This window comes from Pyxicephalus adspersus, chromosome Z (genome assembly GCF_032062135.1).
Source record: "Pyxicephalus adspersus chromosome Z, UCB_Pads_2.0, whole genome shotgun sequence".
Lineage (NCBI taxonomy): Eukaryota > Metazoa > Chordata > Amphibia > Anura > Pyxicephalidae > Pyxicephalus > Pyxicephalus adspersus.
In genome coordinates this window covers 26,552,801-26,568,635 of record NC_092871.1, presented here as the reverse complement: position 1 = coordinate 26,568,635, position 15,835 = coordinate 26,552,801, and the positions used below count along the sequence as shown (strand labels likewise).

General features: G+C 36.0%; 1 protein-coding gene across 1 annotated transcript in view; it reads left to right on the top strand.

Annotated features, from left to right (window-relative positions):
• GPC3 (glypican 3) overlaps positions 1-15,835 on the top strand; it is a 242,922-nt gene that overhangs the window by 112,386 nt on the left and 114,701 nt on the right. The window contains exons 4-5 of the mRNA XM_072430796.1: positions 10,269-10,399; positions 15,453-15,578. Of these exons, the coding sequence (XP_072286897.1) occupies positions 10,269-10,399; positions 15,453-15,578 (257 nt within the window). The remainder of the gene's footprint in view (positions 1-10,268; positions 10,400-15,452; positions 15,579-15,835) is intronic.

Genomic DNA, 15,835 nt, shown 5'->3' with positions numbered 1-15,835 from the left:
CTGCTTACTTTTTACGTGAGAACACATGGAAAGTGCTATTGCAGGAAGAAAAATTTTAACAGTGTTCAGGAAGAACGTTCTATGAGAAAATGATTGACCGTTTGTGAGCACGTTCTTTTTGTCTCCCTCAAAGCCTTCGTTTCCTTAACGTCACTTTCTATTCTAAACGTAATTTTCTCTATCTTTCAGTGATCACATCTAGTGTCTGTACATTATCAGTCAATTATCTTTGACAGATTGTATCCTAACAGCATGTATAGAATGGTGCATAATACTATTGTTCAAAACAACCGTTAATAGTTTGTTTTCCAACAACTTTTATCTGTTGCGTGTACATATCCAAAACAAGGGGTATTCCATGCTTTCCCAATTGCAAGATTTCTCCTTACATCTACTTCTAAAGGACTGCTGTAAAGTTTTGAAATATCCAAGTCACTTTTATTCTGCTTAACAATTGTCACCAGGACAAATAGAGGGATAATTTTTAACTATGGAAACATAGCTTTTGCACACTAGCAAAAACTTAAAAAGTTTTGTCTAGAGAGACACCTTAATCTTATGTCTGTAGCTCTCCTAGGATAACATACTAACCTGCTCATCTGTTTACTATATATTCCTTTCCCTTAATATTTTATGAAGAAAAAATAGACCTTTTTGTCTATTGTAATAAGTATTAAATCCTAATATCACCACCTTAGAGGTACAATGGGTGAATTATAATAAACATACATATTCACAGATAATATATAATTTATATGACATCGGTAATAAGGTTCCAAACAAATGTATCAATATTCACGTTATAACCATAGATTGTAGGTGTGTTTTTGGCAGGTTTTCGGGAAGGGGACAGAAGACGAGGACCTAACAAGTGTGGTGATGTGCATGTGTTTTCCATTGGCCAAGCTGATGATAGAAGAACAATCTTCTGGTACTAATTGTGCTGTCAGCATTTGGCTATATAGCTTGGCTTGTACACTTCACAAGACTGACGAACAAAATGTTGAATATTTTGTCAAATACAACAGTGTTCCGCTTTAACAAATGAAATAAATCTCCATAAATGCCTCAAAGGCTTTAGTTTGCCATAGTGTGAATTTTTACAATTGTCATTTCCCTATCGCACTCTGCACAACTTCAGGGCTTAGACCAATTGGCCTTGGATAATTGGTTCCAATTTTAAAGTGCCTTGATCTCTGACACATTCAGGTTGTTTCTGTGTTGGAACAAGTCTCACTTTGAACTCTGAAATATACCCATAACTTTTGGAGGTTTGTTGCCTGTATATTTTATCCTTTATGTTAATATTCGTATTTATAGCACCAGAACATACACTTGTCAGTCTAGTAAGGATTTCTCTGGAAGTTTTAATGGGTTTATCAGTTTGGGTGTAACAAACTTGCCTACCCATCTTCGGTCTTTTGAAACCATCACTACTTCCCACCACTACATACTTCCCATCCTATTGTGTGTAAATTCCCCCACTTACTAGATTGTAAGCTCTTCGGGGCAGGGTCCTCTCCTCCTGTATCACTGTCTGTATTAGTCTGTTATTTGCAACCCCTATTTAATGTACAGCACTGCATAATATGTTGGCGCTATATAAATCCTGTTTATTAATAATAATAATAATAATAATAATTCAAATTCGTAAAAAAAAGGCAGCTAATGTTCCAGAGTTTCAGAAGGCATTTGTATGAGACAGCTTTACACCTTTTATTTAGAAGTTGTCTGAAACTGTCCTAGAAGTCTGATTTAGGTTATCACCCCCAAGGTTGTGTTTGGGTTTTCTTTATGATAGCAGTGTTAATGAATGTGCTAAATCATACAATCACGGCAAACTTTTAAGAAAATACTACTTCATCGTTGTTTTTTTCAATGTCATGCAACTGCAAATACCAGTGGTGTGGGCAATGTGGGTCAAATGATAGCTGTGGTAATGTGGAATCCTTTCTGTAGTGACATATGCCCAGCAGGGCAACTTGTTTTTTGAATCAGGACAAAGGTGAGAGAACTTTTTTGGGTCTATGATCGTGCTTTACATTCTTCTGAAATATAGCCCGTGTTCCCTAAGAAACCTTTCTCAAGCCCTGCTGCTATGCAGGAATTATAAAGAGAAGTTTCTGGGTTCCAACATGGGCAACACAATGGCCCTGGGGTTAGCACTCTTGCATTTGCATAGTAGAGTTCCAGGTTCGAATCTTGGCCAGGACACTATCTGCATTTAGTTTAGACGTTCTCTCCGTGTCTGCATGGGTTTCCTCCCACATCCAAAAGAAACATGCAGTTAGGTTAATTGGCTTCCCCGCAAAAATTGACCTTAGACTACATTAATGACATATGACTATGGTAGGGACATTAGATTGTGAGCTCCTTTGAGGGACAGCTAGTGACATGACTATGTACTTTTTACAGCACTGCGTAATATGATGGTGCTATATAAATACTTTGTAATAATAGCAATGGTCAATTTTGTAGTTCTACATTACCAAGTTAAGCTAAACCCTTTTTTTTTTTTTTTTTTTTTTTCGCACATGCCCACATTCCCTCACAGGGTGCCTCACAGGGTGGAATCACTTAGACTACATTAATGACATATGACTATGGTAGGGACATTAGATTGTAAGCCCCTTTGAGGGACAGCTAGTGACATGACTATGTACTTTTTACAGCACTGCATAATATGATGGTGCTATATAAATACTTTGTAATAATAACAATGGTCAATTTTGTAGTTCTACATTACCAAGTTAAGCTAAACCCTTCTTTTTTTTTTTTTTTTTTTTTTTTTTACAACAAGCTCACTTTAACGTCTCATGATTTTATATAATCCCAAAAAATGTCATATCACCAGTATGGTTTATTATACTAAAACCTTTAACTTCAGTCACAAAGCTGCAAAATACAGGTTCAGTTCTCTTTCATTTTGTTGTCACCAAGACAATTAGAATTATATTCATTATTATTTGTAATCATTTACTCTATATATCAAGATTTCTTTGTATATGCAGCATTTCAATTTGCACCCCCAACATAAAATCCTTTGAGTGGCTTTGTATATAAATGAAGATACAGTGTTGGCTGCCAATGATCCAACACTTTAATTGAGATTCACGTTGTGCAATTTTTAGCACCAGGGCATCCATTTTTATTGGCTACTATGAAGCTTGCAATCCTTAGAATTAATTTCATACTGTGGCTCTTTTAACATTGTAAAGTGCACTAGTAATTGCCTAAATCAATCACACTTAAAAAGGTTTGATCATGCTGCACAATGTTTATATTAAGCATAGATTAGTACCTGGAAATGGTATTGCCCCATTGTGAGAACAATAGGCTGATGGTATATAAGTCTTCTACTTGGTGAAACAAGATCCAAACCAAAAACAAAATTTGTGATTTTCCAAAAATTATTTTAGACATTATGGGGGGGTCGTAACTAGGGGTATATGGGATTTTGTTGCACATAGTCACCAATTTTGCTAGTGATCTGACTATCACTGGTCTACAATATTACTAAAGGAAAAAGGATGCAGCCAGTAGAGGCTTTGAAAAGTCATGTCGCTTTTTTTGCATACTTTAGGTCAGTAACTCACACAATATGAAACCTTTTGAATCAACGTAGCAACCAAGGAACTAGCAGGATATTACAGCCATAGTGCGCAATGTATTTGATTTGCACAGGTATACTTTAAATGTTCAGGTTTTACATGATGTGCAGCATATGGTATGCTGGAGCGCCCTCTTGTGGATAAATATAATCTGGCTAAGTGCTTCCTTGCTGAAATTACAAAAATTTAATTCTAAAGTTTTTAACTTTGTACATTTTTTATTCATTTGTTTTTTATTGTTTTTTTAACTCAGTTGACATCTGTCTTTTTGCCATGTTGCCTTTTCTTTGAACAAAAATTTGTGCAGATGCTGCTCCCCTCTTGCTTGAATAGAATATTGATACATAAGCACTGGAACAAATGGATTTCTTCATCATTGTGTTGCAGTAGGCCGTGCATTTATATACAGGTGATAGTGTAAAACATGTCTTGCTAGTTTATTAATTTATCCAAAAGCTATTATCTTAAACTCTCTAGGTGTCTTAGAAGATGTTCTGCTTCTTTTTCGGAAAACTAAAAAAAAATCAACTGTCCTAGGTGCCCGGAGAAGAAGAAATGCTTTCCTATTGTTGTTCAAACCAAGTATGCAGCACTGTCTGCCTCTGTTTAGTTCTTTATTAGTAAGTAGGAGACCTGCAAAACATTTGCAGGGATGATTTGAATGAACCACTGAGCAGTGGTATATCACGCTTCTATTCAGAAGAACTTGTAGCAGCTGATTGAGATTAGAAGAAAAAGTTTCCCTTCTGCAAGTAATTTAGATTAGTTGCCACTGGTAATCGAATAGAGGCATGCAAAGTGCTCTGTGGCAAAAAAATAAGTGGTTAAATAGATTAAAGACACTTACTTTACTATATAAACATTCAGACCACTTTATATTGTAGTAACCAATATCTCGAAAAGTTCAGGGCTTACCGGATTCTTGACTTTCAGAGACTCAGTTAGTCCTATAGTGACACAGAAACAACAGAAACCCTCCTGCAACAATCTGATCAGCAGTGACAATGCCAGTAATGCTGCTACAATTAGTTCATTTGGAAATAAAAAGATTCTGTTCCTAGAAGTAATAATATGAATCCTATTTAAAGGATAACAGGGGACATTGTGACTGTGGTTTTGCTTTAAATGTAGCTATTGTAATGCAAGCAGTGAAGGTACCAGAAGTTACGTGGAAATAGGAGGAGGCAATAGAGAAACAAGGTTATCTGTCTTTTGCTTCTTTTAATTTAAAGTTACAGGATGGGGGGAAACAAGAACTGTGGTACACAAATGCAAGAGAAAAAACAATTAGGTTTCCTACCCTGCCAGATAAGGCTGTGCTGTGTCAAAATCCCTTGACAAGTAAAGAAAAGTCCCTTATATGTATTTCATCCATGTACTTTGATCTTTTTCTACAGTTCAGTGCTAAAGGCTGCTGACCGTCAGTTTTTATTAAGCAGATTCTGTCTAGTTGACCTGCAGTGTGATGAGAATTAATGGGAAGCAGAAGATGTAATCAGAATATACACAATATCACTATTATTAGTACTTATAAAATTGGAAATGATACAAGGAATATTTTTAAAACACAAATGTACCTTGGTGAGAATATTTCATTATTTTTCTTGTATATTTTAAAATTGAATAAAATAAAAAAACATTAAAAAGGTATGCATTTTGAGGAAAGAAATCCTATGCATCTGCTTTCTTTGATCAGATAGGTGATCACATTGTTCACTGTCTTCTTTAAAATAAAAATGCCGAGCTGCACATGCGCTCAGGATACAATGCCAGCAGTGTCTAATATCCTGGCACCCGCTGGGGCTGCTGGGAATGAAATTAATCCCAGCTCGGCCAATCAAGATGTCTGAAGATGAGGACACAAGGTATGTTGCCAACATTGGAGCAGAGACAGGTGAGTGTATTACAAAAAAAAATGCAATCAGGTGTTTTGCAATCAAAATCAGGTGTTTTGTGCCTTCTGCAATTTTGTAAATTGGGGTTATATTTCCATTTTAAGGACACATTGGCTGGATTGGGAGGATTCTCAGGCTCCAGGGTTTGCACCATGTGATGTAGGTTTGTGCAAGCCCAAGCATATAGACACACCATAGTGCTCCATAGGTGTCATCCAGGAACCAATAGAACAATCATATGTTACGCACCTTATTGTAATTACCCTATATAAGTTCTCCGTTAAATTATTTCTCATACATGACTGTTAGAGATGTAGGAAACCAAAAAAATGGGTTTTCATTTCCAAGAAGGATTGGGTTTTGACATTGCAATGGGTTATAAGCTGTTCTAATCTGAAACCAGAAAAAATAGTTTTGGCTTTACATGCACATTAAAGGAAACATGTACTAGGAGAACAGATGGGCTACCATTGCTGCCTCATATTGCTAGCTGCCTGGCTCTCATGCTAACACATTATTTCAGTATTTTGATTCATCGGTTGGGATCACCAATGTTGTGACTTGACTTACATCATGCAGCTAGCACCTTGTAGAGTTCAGAAATGATTGTACATATTGCTCGCATGACAGGTTTGCTTCAATCTGTTTCACAATTCAAGACCAAACCATGCATTACATGGATTCTGCACCTCTTTCTATTTGAGTTTTTATTACAAATGATCCTAGGGCTCTTTAGTATACAGTATATGTCATTCAAACCAGATTGTCTGCAAGATTGGGCACAGTGATAGGATATTTATCTCCAGTACATCAATGTGATATTTCTCAGAGGATTTTTGTATGCCCTTATGCATGTACAATACATTTGTCCACTTGTATATATAGCTTTCACATACTATCCTTCATCCTGTGGTTGCTGCTTTTAATTTTCTTAAAGTTTAAATGGTTTTCCTATAAGAAAGTCCCAGCTAGCGTCCTTTCATTGCTTCCAATCGGCAATGGAGTCATTATGTATGGGAAGTGGACTGAAGTGCAGCCCGCAGTGAATAATGTAATCGAGTAATGACACCATTTGTGCCACCGATAGTACCTGGCTAATAGCATTTCATGCTGTTACTCTGTATGCAAGCACTACTTTTATATTCATGGACATAATACCAAGAAGAAAGATAGATTAATACACTAGTCCCAAAAGAACCAACACAAGATGAATAGACTAGTTTCATTAGGTTACAGACTTGGCAGTTTTTGTGTGCAGATCTGAGCCTGTTTCTAAATAAAAGTCTCTTAAAACAATACAGTATTGAGGGAAATAGGTAAGATGACCTTTCCCTCTGAAAATGCTAGTTGCTTGGCTTTGTTATCAATAACTGCAATGCTTTCCGAATCAAAGGTCCAGAAAATGTATCATGGTCAGGTGTTACTTGCTGTTATCAGCAAAGTCAGTAAGAGCCAAGTAGCTAGTAGATATATAGTATACTATAGAATACTTTACTATAGTATAGACTATAGTAAAGCATACAAAAAAAAAACTTTTTTTTTTTTTTTTTCCAAATGAAGGTTAGTAAATTGATGTACAGCTTATCTGAATTATGGTTAGTCAATCCTATTTATTAGGTTGCCAGAAACATAAAGGTATATTAATCTGCTTCCACCCAAATGCCTGTGTATGTGACTGTGAAATAGATTGTTAGCTCCTTTTAAGAGTCGAGGTCTGATTTAAAAACAGACATATAAGTACCATAGATCTGCTGAAAGGTAAATTCCAGTTGCTGCATTTACTGTACTTTGCACATCGTCTTTGTCTTGTTAAATTAGCTTGTTTGTTTGGTAAAATAAACAGCAATAGTGAATTGCAAATATTTAGAGCATCACTTGCAGAATTAATTTGAGCGAAATCTTTGCGCAGCCAATTGTTGTGTTGCAGCAGCCCCTTGTGGGCACTTGCTGAAACAAATTCCATGTCTTGGCTTAATGGTTTCCAGTAACACATTGCAAATACAGCAGGGAGTCTTCAATGCTGCATGGAAATTCTGCTATTTCTTATGTAATATATGTGGAGCTTGAAACCGCACACAGTTGTATGAGACATTTACTCTGTTGCTGTATAAAACCTATAGTTTAATTAAGAAAGCTGAAAAATTCTGCTGAGATAGATTTGATGGTGCTCGCTGGTGTGGAAACTTTGGTAATGAATAAAGAGATATACCAATGTGTTAGATCTGAGTTTACTGGCTCATTGGCCCTGATTTAATAATGTTTTCCAAGGCTGGAGAAAATACACTTTCCTCAGTGAAGCTGTTACTCTCCAGCCTTGGAGAACCTTAATAAATCAGGGCCAATATGTTTGTTATTTAGCTAGAACATTTTTTAATAAGTGTACAATTATGGCCTTTGTAAGCAATCAGATTCTTGACCAGAAATACTTGTATTATACTTGAAGAATTATTTGACATATAACATACATCTTAGAATGGAACTGTTCTTTTTAAATGAGTTTCCATGGTGGGTCTGTGCCATGTTAGAAGAAGTCAAGTAATGGTAGCCTAAGAGCTGTTTGGAAAACAGGTGGTCAGAAATATACTGATCTGTAGTATTGCAAAAAGCTGATAACAAAATGCACATAGTTCTTCCCCTGCAGGATATTGGGAAACAAAACAAGTAACTGGAACTTTACCGGCATTAAAATACACAAATTTGCCCTATTTTATCAAAAAATACCAGATTTGTTACAAAACCTCTATACACTGCATAAAGCGAAGAGACAGACATATAGAAGAAACATAAAACAACATTTAAGATTACAAGGTGCTAAACATAGTATTGTAATTTAACAAAAGTAATGTAACAATGTACTGCAACCTAGTTAGTTGTAATGTAACCGCCATGTGTACAAGCCTTATAAAGATGCCACAAAACATTGTCTAATCACAAGGCCTAGATTGTAAGCTCTTCAGGGCAGGGTCCTCTCCTCCTGTGTCACTGTCTGTCCTGTCCTGTTTAAAATTAATAATAATAATAAACGGTCAAAAGGAAACAGTATGGAAAATTCAACTTTTTCACTGTAATTGGCTCTTGACATGTTTCACAGATTTAAAACCACTTCTTAAGAAGATAAATAAAATATAGCAATATATTTACACATATATTCCAATAAACTAATTTTAATATTCCTAATTATCCTAATATTTATTAATGTCCACAGGATTTTACATTCACTCATGACTGGGTAGCTTCAGGGTCAGGTAGGTCTATGGAATGGGAAAGTAACCTCCCTGGATGGTAAAAAAAATGTTTATATAAACTTGATTTGTAAGTTTTTAACCTCATTTTAAGTTTATAAAAACTTTTTAGTATTTTCTTGTTTTCCCCATCAAACCTATTTAAATTTGACAAGAGAGGCAAGATGATAGAAAAGACTAACACCTATTCAGTTTTTAAGAGCAACAGTTCCAAACTATTTTTTCTTTGTACTTTGTACTGAACATGAATGTTGCATATTGCAATTTTAGCCTGATTTTGACTTCTAATTTAAGGTACTTAAAGGTCTCCATTCACCACCTCTATGACAAAGGCATTTCCTTAGTTTTGCCTAATAAAGAAAAAAAAATCCATACAGGCTTTTCAATTATTAAAGGGTCAGTCATTATGGTAATGGGTTTTCCAGTTTTGATTACTTGCCAGCAGGATGTAACCTGACCAGTTACATTTGTATGATGCCTAAATTACCCGAAGGACAAATCAAAAGTTTTTTCCCATGTGATGATACAGTGGATGTTCTAAACTCCAAATGCTGATGAAAATGTAAGACAAAATCTGTGTATGTACATATATATATTGTCACAAACTTTTCCACTGTGTAAGCCATGTGCCTGTGCAAGAACTATTTTATAGCCTCTGTAGTTATTTATGTGTGACCTGAATAAATGTGCTTGCTATAGTGCCTGCAAATTGTTTACCAAGAACTTCTAAAATATATTGCAGACTAATGAAATTGTGATTGTGGACAATGCACAGTTTCATTTTTTGATAACCAGCCATATGGCAGCCTTTAGTGCCTGGTACTAGGGCTCACATGAGCAATCTAACATGCCATAACTATAAGGTTAGGTCAGATATCCAAATAACCAAGGTCTGGTAGGAGCATCAATCAGAGACTTTTTTTTACTACTGGGAAGGTTGATAGGAAGAGGTTTCAGGTTACTACTATTCTTCAACCTTTAGACCTCCCCTCATTACCTTTGACCACTAAAAAAATGTCTGAAAAATGTGTGCACTTAAAGTTACCCTTAACTTCATGCCATGCTTCTAACAGTTAGGAGCCCTTTCACTGGTGGGTCCAAGGGGCCTATTTAATTCAACCAGTAAGTCACCTAAGTAGTTGAAACCGATGGATTTTTGTAGGGAAGATCAAGATTTATTATGGGGCTCTTTAATTGCTGTTTATAATGGCTGAATACAAAATAGTGTGAAAAAAATAGTTTAGATATAAATATTTATTCTTTATGATATTTTGTTAATATGCTATATTCATATGTTGCTGTAAATAAATACTGTGCTGTTTGCATTTTCCTTTAGTTACACATGTTACTGTGGTTTTAGTTCATATAGAGAATTGTTTGTATTAGTGGACTTGATAATTTAAGTGTTTGAATAGAAAGAAACCGGCAAAAACATTGTTAGGAATTGCTGGTAGCTGGCCTTCTGTGACAAATGTATCATTAGTGTTTTGACGGTAATAACACATATTTCACATTTTTAGGTTACTAAACTGTGCGGTGCTTCAAAACAAAGGGTGACACGGTCAACACGCAATAGAGTGGAAGCATATGCAGCTAAAAAGGTATTCAAGGCCAACGTAGACAATGAGGAGACGTTACCAGGAAAACGGAGGTATATTAAACATTGTGTTTTTCTTTCTTTGTTATTTCAGATCAGCTTATCCAAACTACATGCTATTTGTAACACCAGTGCCTTTCCACTGCATTGGTAAAGAAAAATCCAAAAATGTAATATATTGCTTTTTACTGGTCCTTAGATGTGGTAGTTCTGAGAAAAAAGAAAAAGAGGAAAGGAGGGTTTTTTTTTATAAAATTTATTTATTTTTTTATAAAAATTATTTTATAAATGTTAAAATATTACACTGTTATTGATTAGCAATGTTCCCAGCTATCTCTGAACTAGTGGTATGAGAGAGAAAAAATAGATAGTAGGTTCTTGAAAGGACCTTTTGATTACCTGCCAACCCCTTTTATTGGATCATGTGAAGATAAAAGGAAGAGAGGAAAACGAGTTTTTTTAGGCAGACAAAAGATTTTATAAATGAAAAAAAATCAGTACAATAATGCATGAAAAAACATATGAACAATAATTTTCATTTGTTGACAAGTACATGCGCCTCTGTTAGGAGGAGACATCAATGCGGGTGTACCTTAGTCATACAATACAGTACATTGGTTGTAGAAATATTAATTGGTAGTTTTAAAGAGATATTGTCGTCTCAATCCCAACGTGTTTTGCCAAATTGCTTCCTCAGGGGTCTCTTTGGAGACTTTAAATTCCAGGTGATTAGGCTCATGGTTATTGGTATATCCTGGTAGTTTCAAATGAATACAGGTATTATTATTGCATGTAGGTTTTATATCAATGTATCTATGGTGCATCTAAAGAGTTTAGAGTTTTCTTTTAGGTTTAGACTGTATAGAGAACTTCTTGGGGATTGTAATACCTCTATTCATTTAAACTACCAGCATGTACCAATAACCTTGAACCTAATCACCTAGAATTTAAAGTCTTTAACGAGGAAGCTTTTTGGCAAAAAGTGTTGGGATTGAGAAGACAATATCTCTTTATGACTACCACCTAATAATTCTATAACCAATGTTCTCTACGGTATGACTATGGCACACCTGCAGTGATGTATCCTCCTAACAGGGACGCATGTACTTGCTAGCGAATGAAAATTATTACAATAAAAACTATGTGATGTTTTTTCATGCACTATTGTACTGATTTTTTAACATTTAAAAATTCATTTGTCTGCCTAAAAAACCCTGTTTTCCCCTCTTCCTTCTATCATCACAAGATCCAAGGGGTTGGCAGTTAACCAAAAGGTCCTTTGAAAAATTGCATAGGAAGAACCTATAATCTATTCCTTCTCCCTCATACCACTAGTTCAGAGAAAGCTGGGAACATTGCTAACCAATAACAGTGTAACACAGGCAAAATGTTATTTACTAAAAGGATTTCCAGCAAGAACGGCAGGCATTTTTATACCTATAAAAGAGACATAACAAAAGGCTTTGAATTGTATACGTAACCATCCAAAAGGGAGCAAACAAAAGATATTGATTGTTATGATATACATACACTTTAACACAGATCTGCAGGGTCAGATTTTGTAATAATCGTGGTTATCCACAAATGTCAGGCAATATGCCAGACCTGATCTGCTTACTTTTTAATTCCTTCCTTTTAAATGCATGTCTTCCGAGATGTTACCAGATCAGCAAACCAGGCACATAAGCTGATACCCACATACTATATGATTAAAGAGAAAAAACTGCGTAGGTGTCTTATGTGTCTGATCCCTTTACATAAATTCCACTTTATGTAAATTTATTGTAGATATTTACAACTTAGTTGGGAAAAGCTTATCATAAACTTTGTTTTCTTGTGTAATAATCTCCAGTTTTAAGATGCACTAGTTCAAAATCCATTGTCCTACGTCATTGCCCTCTGTTGTTATCCAATGCATTAAGCACCAAAATGAAATTCATCCAAACAAAATATGCAGATTGGAACATCAGAATAAATTTGTCTTCCAGGTCAGTTTCTTACAGTATTGAAGCCAGGGGATTGGCATCACAGCCTACTAGGAGAAGGCAGGATTTTCAGCCCCTTTCATGACTGGTTTATTAGATTTCCTACAATTTGCCATAAACTCTGTCATGTATCTCTTCATGTGTCCTGATACACTCTGGAAACTAAAATCAATAAAACATCTCTAAGTGATGCATTTGCATGCTGGTGCTAGGGTAATTACTTCTGGTTACCACACAGGATTGCCCTAGCAGGGGAATGTTTGCAGCAGGAACAAGTGGTTCATCTTTAAGCATTATTTTAATGTATGTCTGCTAGAAGTTTGTTTTCAGAAATATAAAACTAAAAAATAAAATGTTAATTTTGTAACTTTCCACCTCCTACTATAGGTTATGCCCTGTATTCTTGAAATCAGCTTAATCCTGAAAATGTTGCTTTTGTATTACACATTAAAGATGCTTAGATTAACCACTATAAAATGCTCCATATGTCACTGCAGTCACGCATCCTGTACACTTAAAGTGGAACTTAACTGAAAATTAAAAAAAAATCACATTTACCTTCTACTCAAAAGATTCCTCCATCGCGCTGGAGAAGTGCTCCATCGGGTCTTGTACCATCCTGGAATTTTCCTTCATTCCGGGGTGGAGAAAGCACCGGGCACCTCCACCTTTTTCATCCTTGTTCTGACTACGTCATCCAATCTTGGACTGCGCCGGGGCGGGATCGGGTGACGTAGCCTGCTGTAAAGGGGGAAAAAATAGGCTGATCTCACTGCGCATGTGTGAGATTGGCATCACTTTCCTCTCGGTGTAGGAAAATTCCCCTTTTGCTCATGCGTGAGATCTGGCATGTGCAGAAGGAGCAGCCAGGAGCCTTCTGGGATGCGTGACGTAGGTATCCAGGGAGGCTCTGGGCTTCTATTCAGTCTTGATTATCACAGCAATCAAGACAGAATAGGAAGAGCTTCACCTGTTTAATTTTTTTTTTTTTTTTGGGTGTTGCAGTAAAAAAAAAAAATACTTTCTATAAAAGGGCTTTCTACCCTTTTATGTAAAGTAACAATTTTGGTTTGGGTCCACTTTAACAAATGCTCAGGTAGGATACCAGCATATAGAAGATGTATTAATTAGGTCAGCTTACTGTCATTGTAAAGAGACAAAAGGGCAAGCATTGTGGTGCATTGCAATCAGATGGCAGAGCCTGCATGTGTAATGCGCAGATAGTTCTTCTGTTCTGTGCATACGAAATTAGAAACTATGCAGTGAAGTTATTTTCACACATTTACATCTGATCTCTTTTCTTTGTGTATAAAAAATATGTTGAATATTTTTTGAGATCTAAATACAGAAAGAGAACTGAGTAAAAAAAATTGGACAATAAAAAATAATTTAAAATTAATGATACTAAAGGTTAGATGGAATACAAAATTATATTTTATTATAATAAATATATCTCAGATTGGACTAGGACTTTAGCTCTGTATAAGTCTGCAGATACGATTATTATTGAGAATAAGCCCACTGGAAAACTGTATCCCCCCCTTCCATCCCCTATTTTAGTTTTGGTGAGGGTTATCTGGCCTGTATTAAGATTTCATTTGTTCATATAAGGAAACTTTGAAAGGATTTAAATGTCATGTTATGAAGATATTGAATTTGGAATATGGAATTGCTGGAGACACCTGGCAAATCAATGTACACACATATAGGAAAGAAAACAAAAGTGGTGGTTGGATATGCAGGGTAAGAAGTAGCACAATGGGTAACAATGCTGAAACTTTAATGTGTGTTAAGGTGCAGAGCAGATCACATCAATTCCTAGCAAGTTAAAAAAGGAGCATCACTCTTAGTGAGACATCTGCCTATCTCAAAGCTGAACTATAGGCAGATATAAAAAAACTGATTTAATACATTTTAAATGTGAGCAATGTACATACCTGCATTTGACCCGGTATTAGCCTCTTGCAGACCGTCTACATTAGAGTTGAAGCGTGAGAGGAAGGAGCGGTACAAGGTGCCAATTAGACACTATCAATTTTCACCAGCAGTAAAATGGCTGTCAACTTTCCCCTGTTAGACTGGCTGAACACATGTAAACAATGCAGGACTCTACCTAGCTGGACAGATCTTCTGTCTTTGTTCAATGGGAAGCAGCGAGCATTTGATGGATCTTGGTGGGATCTCTTATTTGGACATTGCTGGATCCTGCAAAGGTCATTATTGTGCCATTTTTTTCTGGGGACATTCAGCCTTTTCTGGGAATGGGTATGGGGTGCAATGTACCCCTGTACTCATTTCCCAGGGTGAGGTGGTGGATATCTGGGCGTTTCCCAGATTCCAATAAGCTCTGCATGCAGAGACTGCCACAACACTGGAGTCATGTTGTGGGGATGGGGCTCTCTTTAACAATTATGGCCTGTGCCACTGTTGGAGGAGGCAGAGGTCTGGTTTTGACAAAAGGAAGGTGGCTAAAAAATTTTTGCTCCCTTCCTTCTTTAGCAATCTTTATAGATAGGAGGAATGGGACGTATACCCGCTCTCTTATTTCCTATCCAGAAAGGTCCTAAGCCTTGTAAGAGATAAAATTCTTGTATTTATATTTTGAATGTTGGGATGTGGCATCAATTATATGCTGATTGCGGAAATGACAACAAATTCTAATTTTCTAATAAAATGTCTGGTTTTAAAATTAATGGGGATCCTAAACAAACAATGTCTTGACAAGTTTTTGCCTGAAACTACTCCTGTGTGCCTGGCTGTGGGCTGTAGGCAGTACAAGGCATAGGAATGCAGTAAATGCCATGGTTTTTAGCTGCTGGTCTGAACATACCCTTAGACTGAGAAATTAGCTCATCGCTGTGCTGCTTCTCCTTTCACTGCCCAGGACGAGAAGGACTTAGTGGGGGAAACATTTGAATTGAAAGTAAATATTGCAGCAAAAGTGGTTTTGCTTGTTTATCTCAATTCATTTTTTTTTTTATCATATTTTTGCTGTTTTTTTGCTTTATTAAAGTACTGCAAGGCCTATAATAGCTATACAACTAAACCCACAAAAAAAAATCAAAAAACTCTGTTTCATTATCTTTCTATGACACTATTGCTAACATATCTTCTTCTTCAAGGGAGTTTATAATGAAGTTGAAAGCCTACAGTCACTTCTATGGCAGCCTCCCTACACTTGTCTGTCGTCACAGCACCGTCGCTGAGAATGATACTTCTTGCTGGAATGGACAGGAGATTGTTGAGAAGTAAGTCTTGAGCTATGTCAAAGATTTGTATTACCCATGTACACTGTATACTGTCCAGTACCTTCCAGTATCCCTTAAACTATGTGCAGATTATTGCTATTTGGTTATTTGCAGTTGTATTTTACTCTTTACAGCACTTCTTTTGCTTCTTTTCCATTGTTTTATTCTATCTTTAGAAAACTTTATATATCTATATTTGGGTGGATATTTTACCAATGGTGGCTACACACATATCACTATGATCATTTGCTTGATTA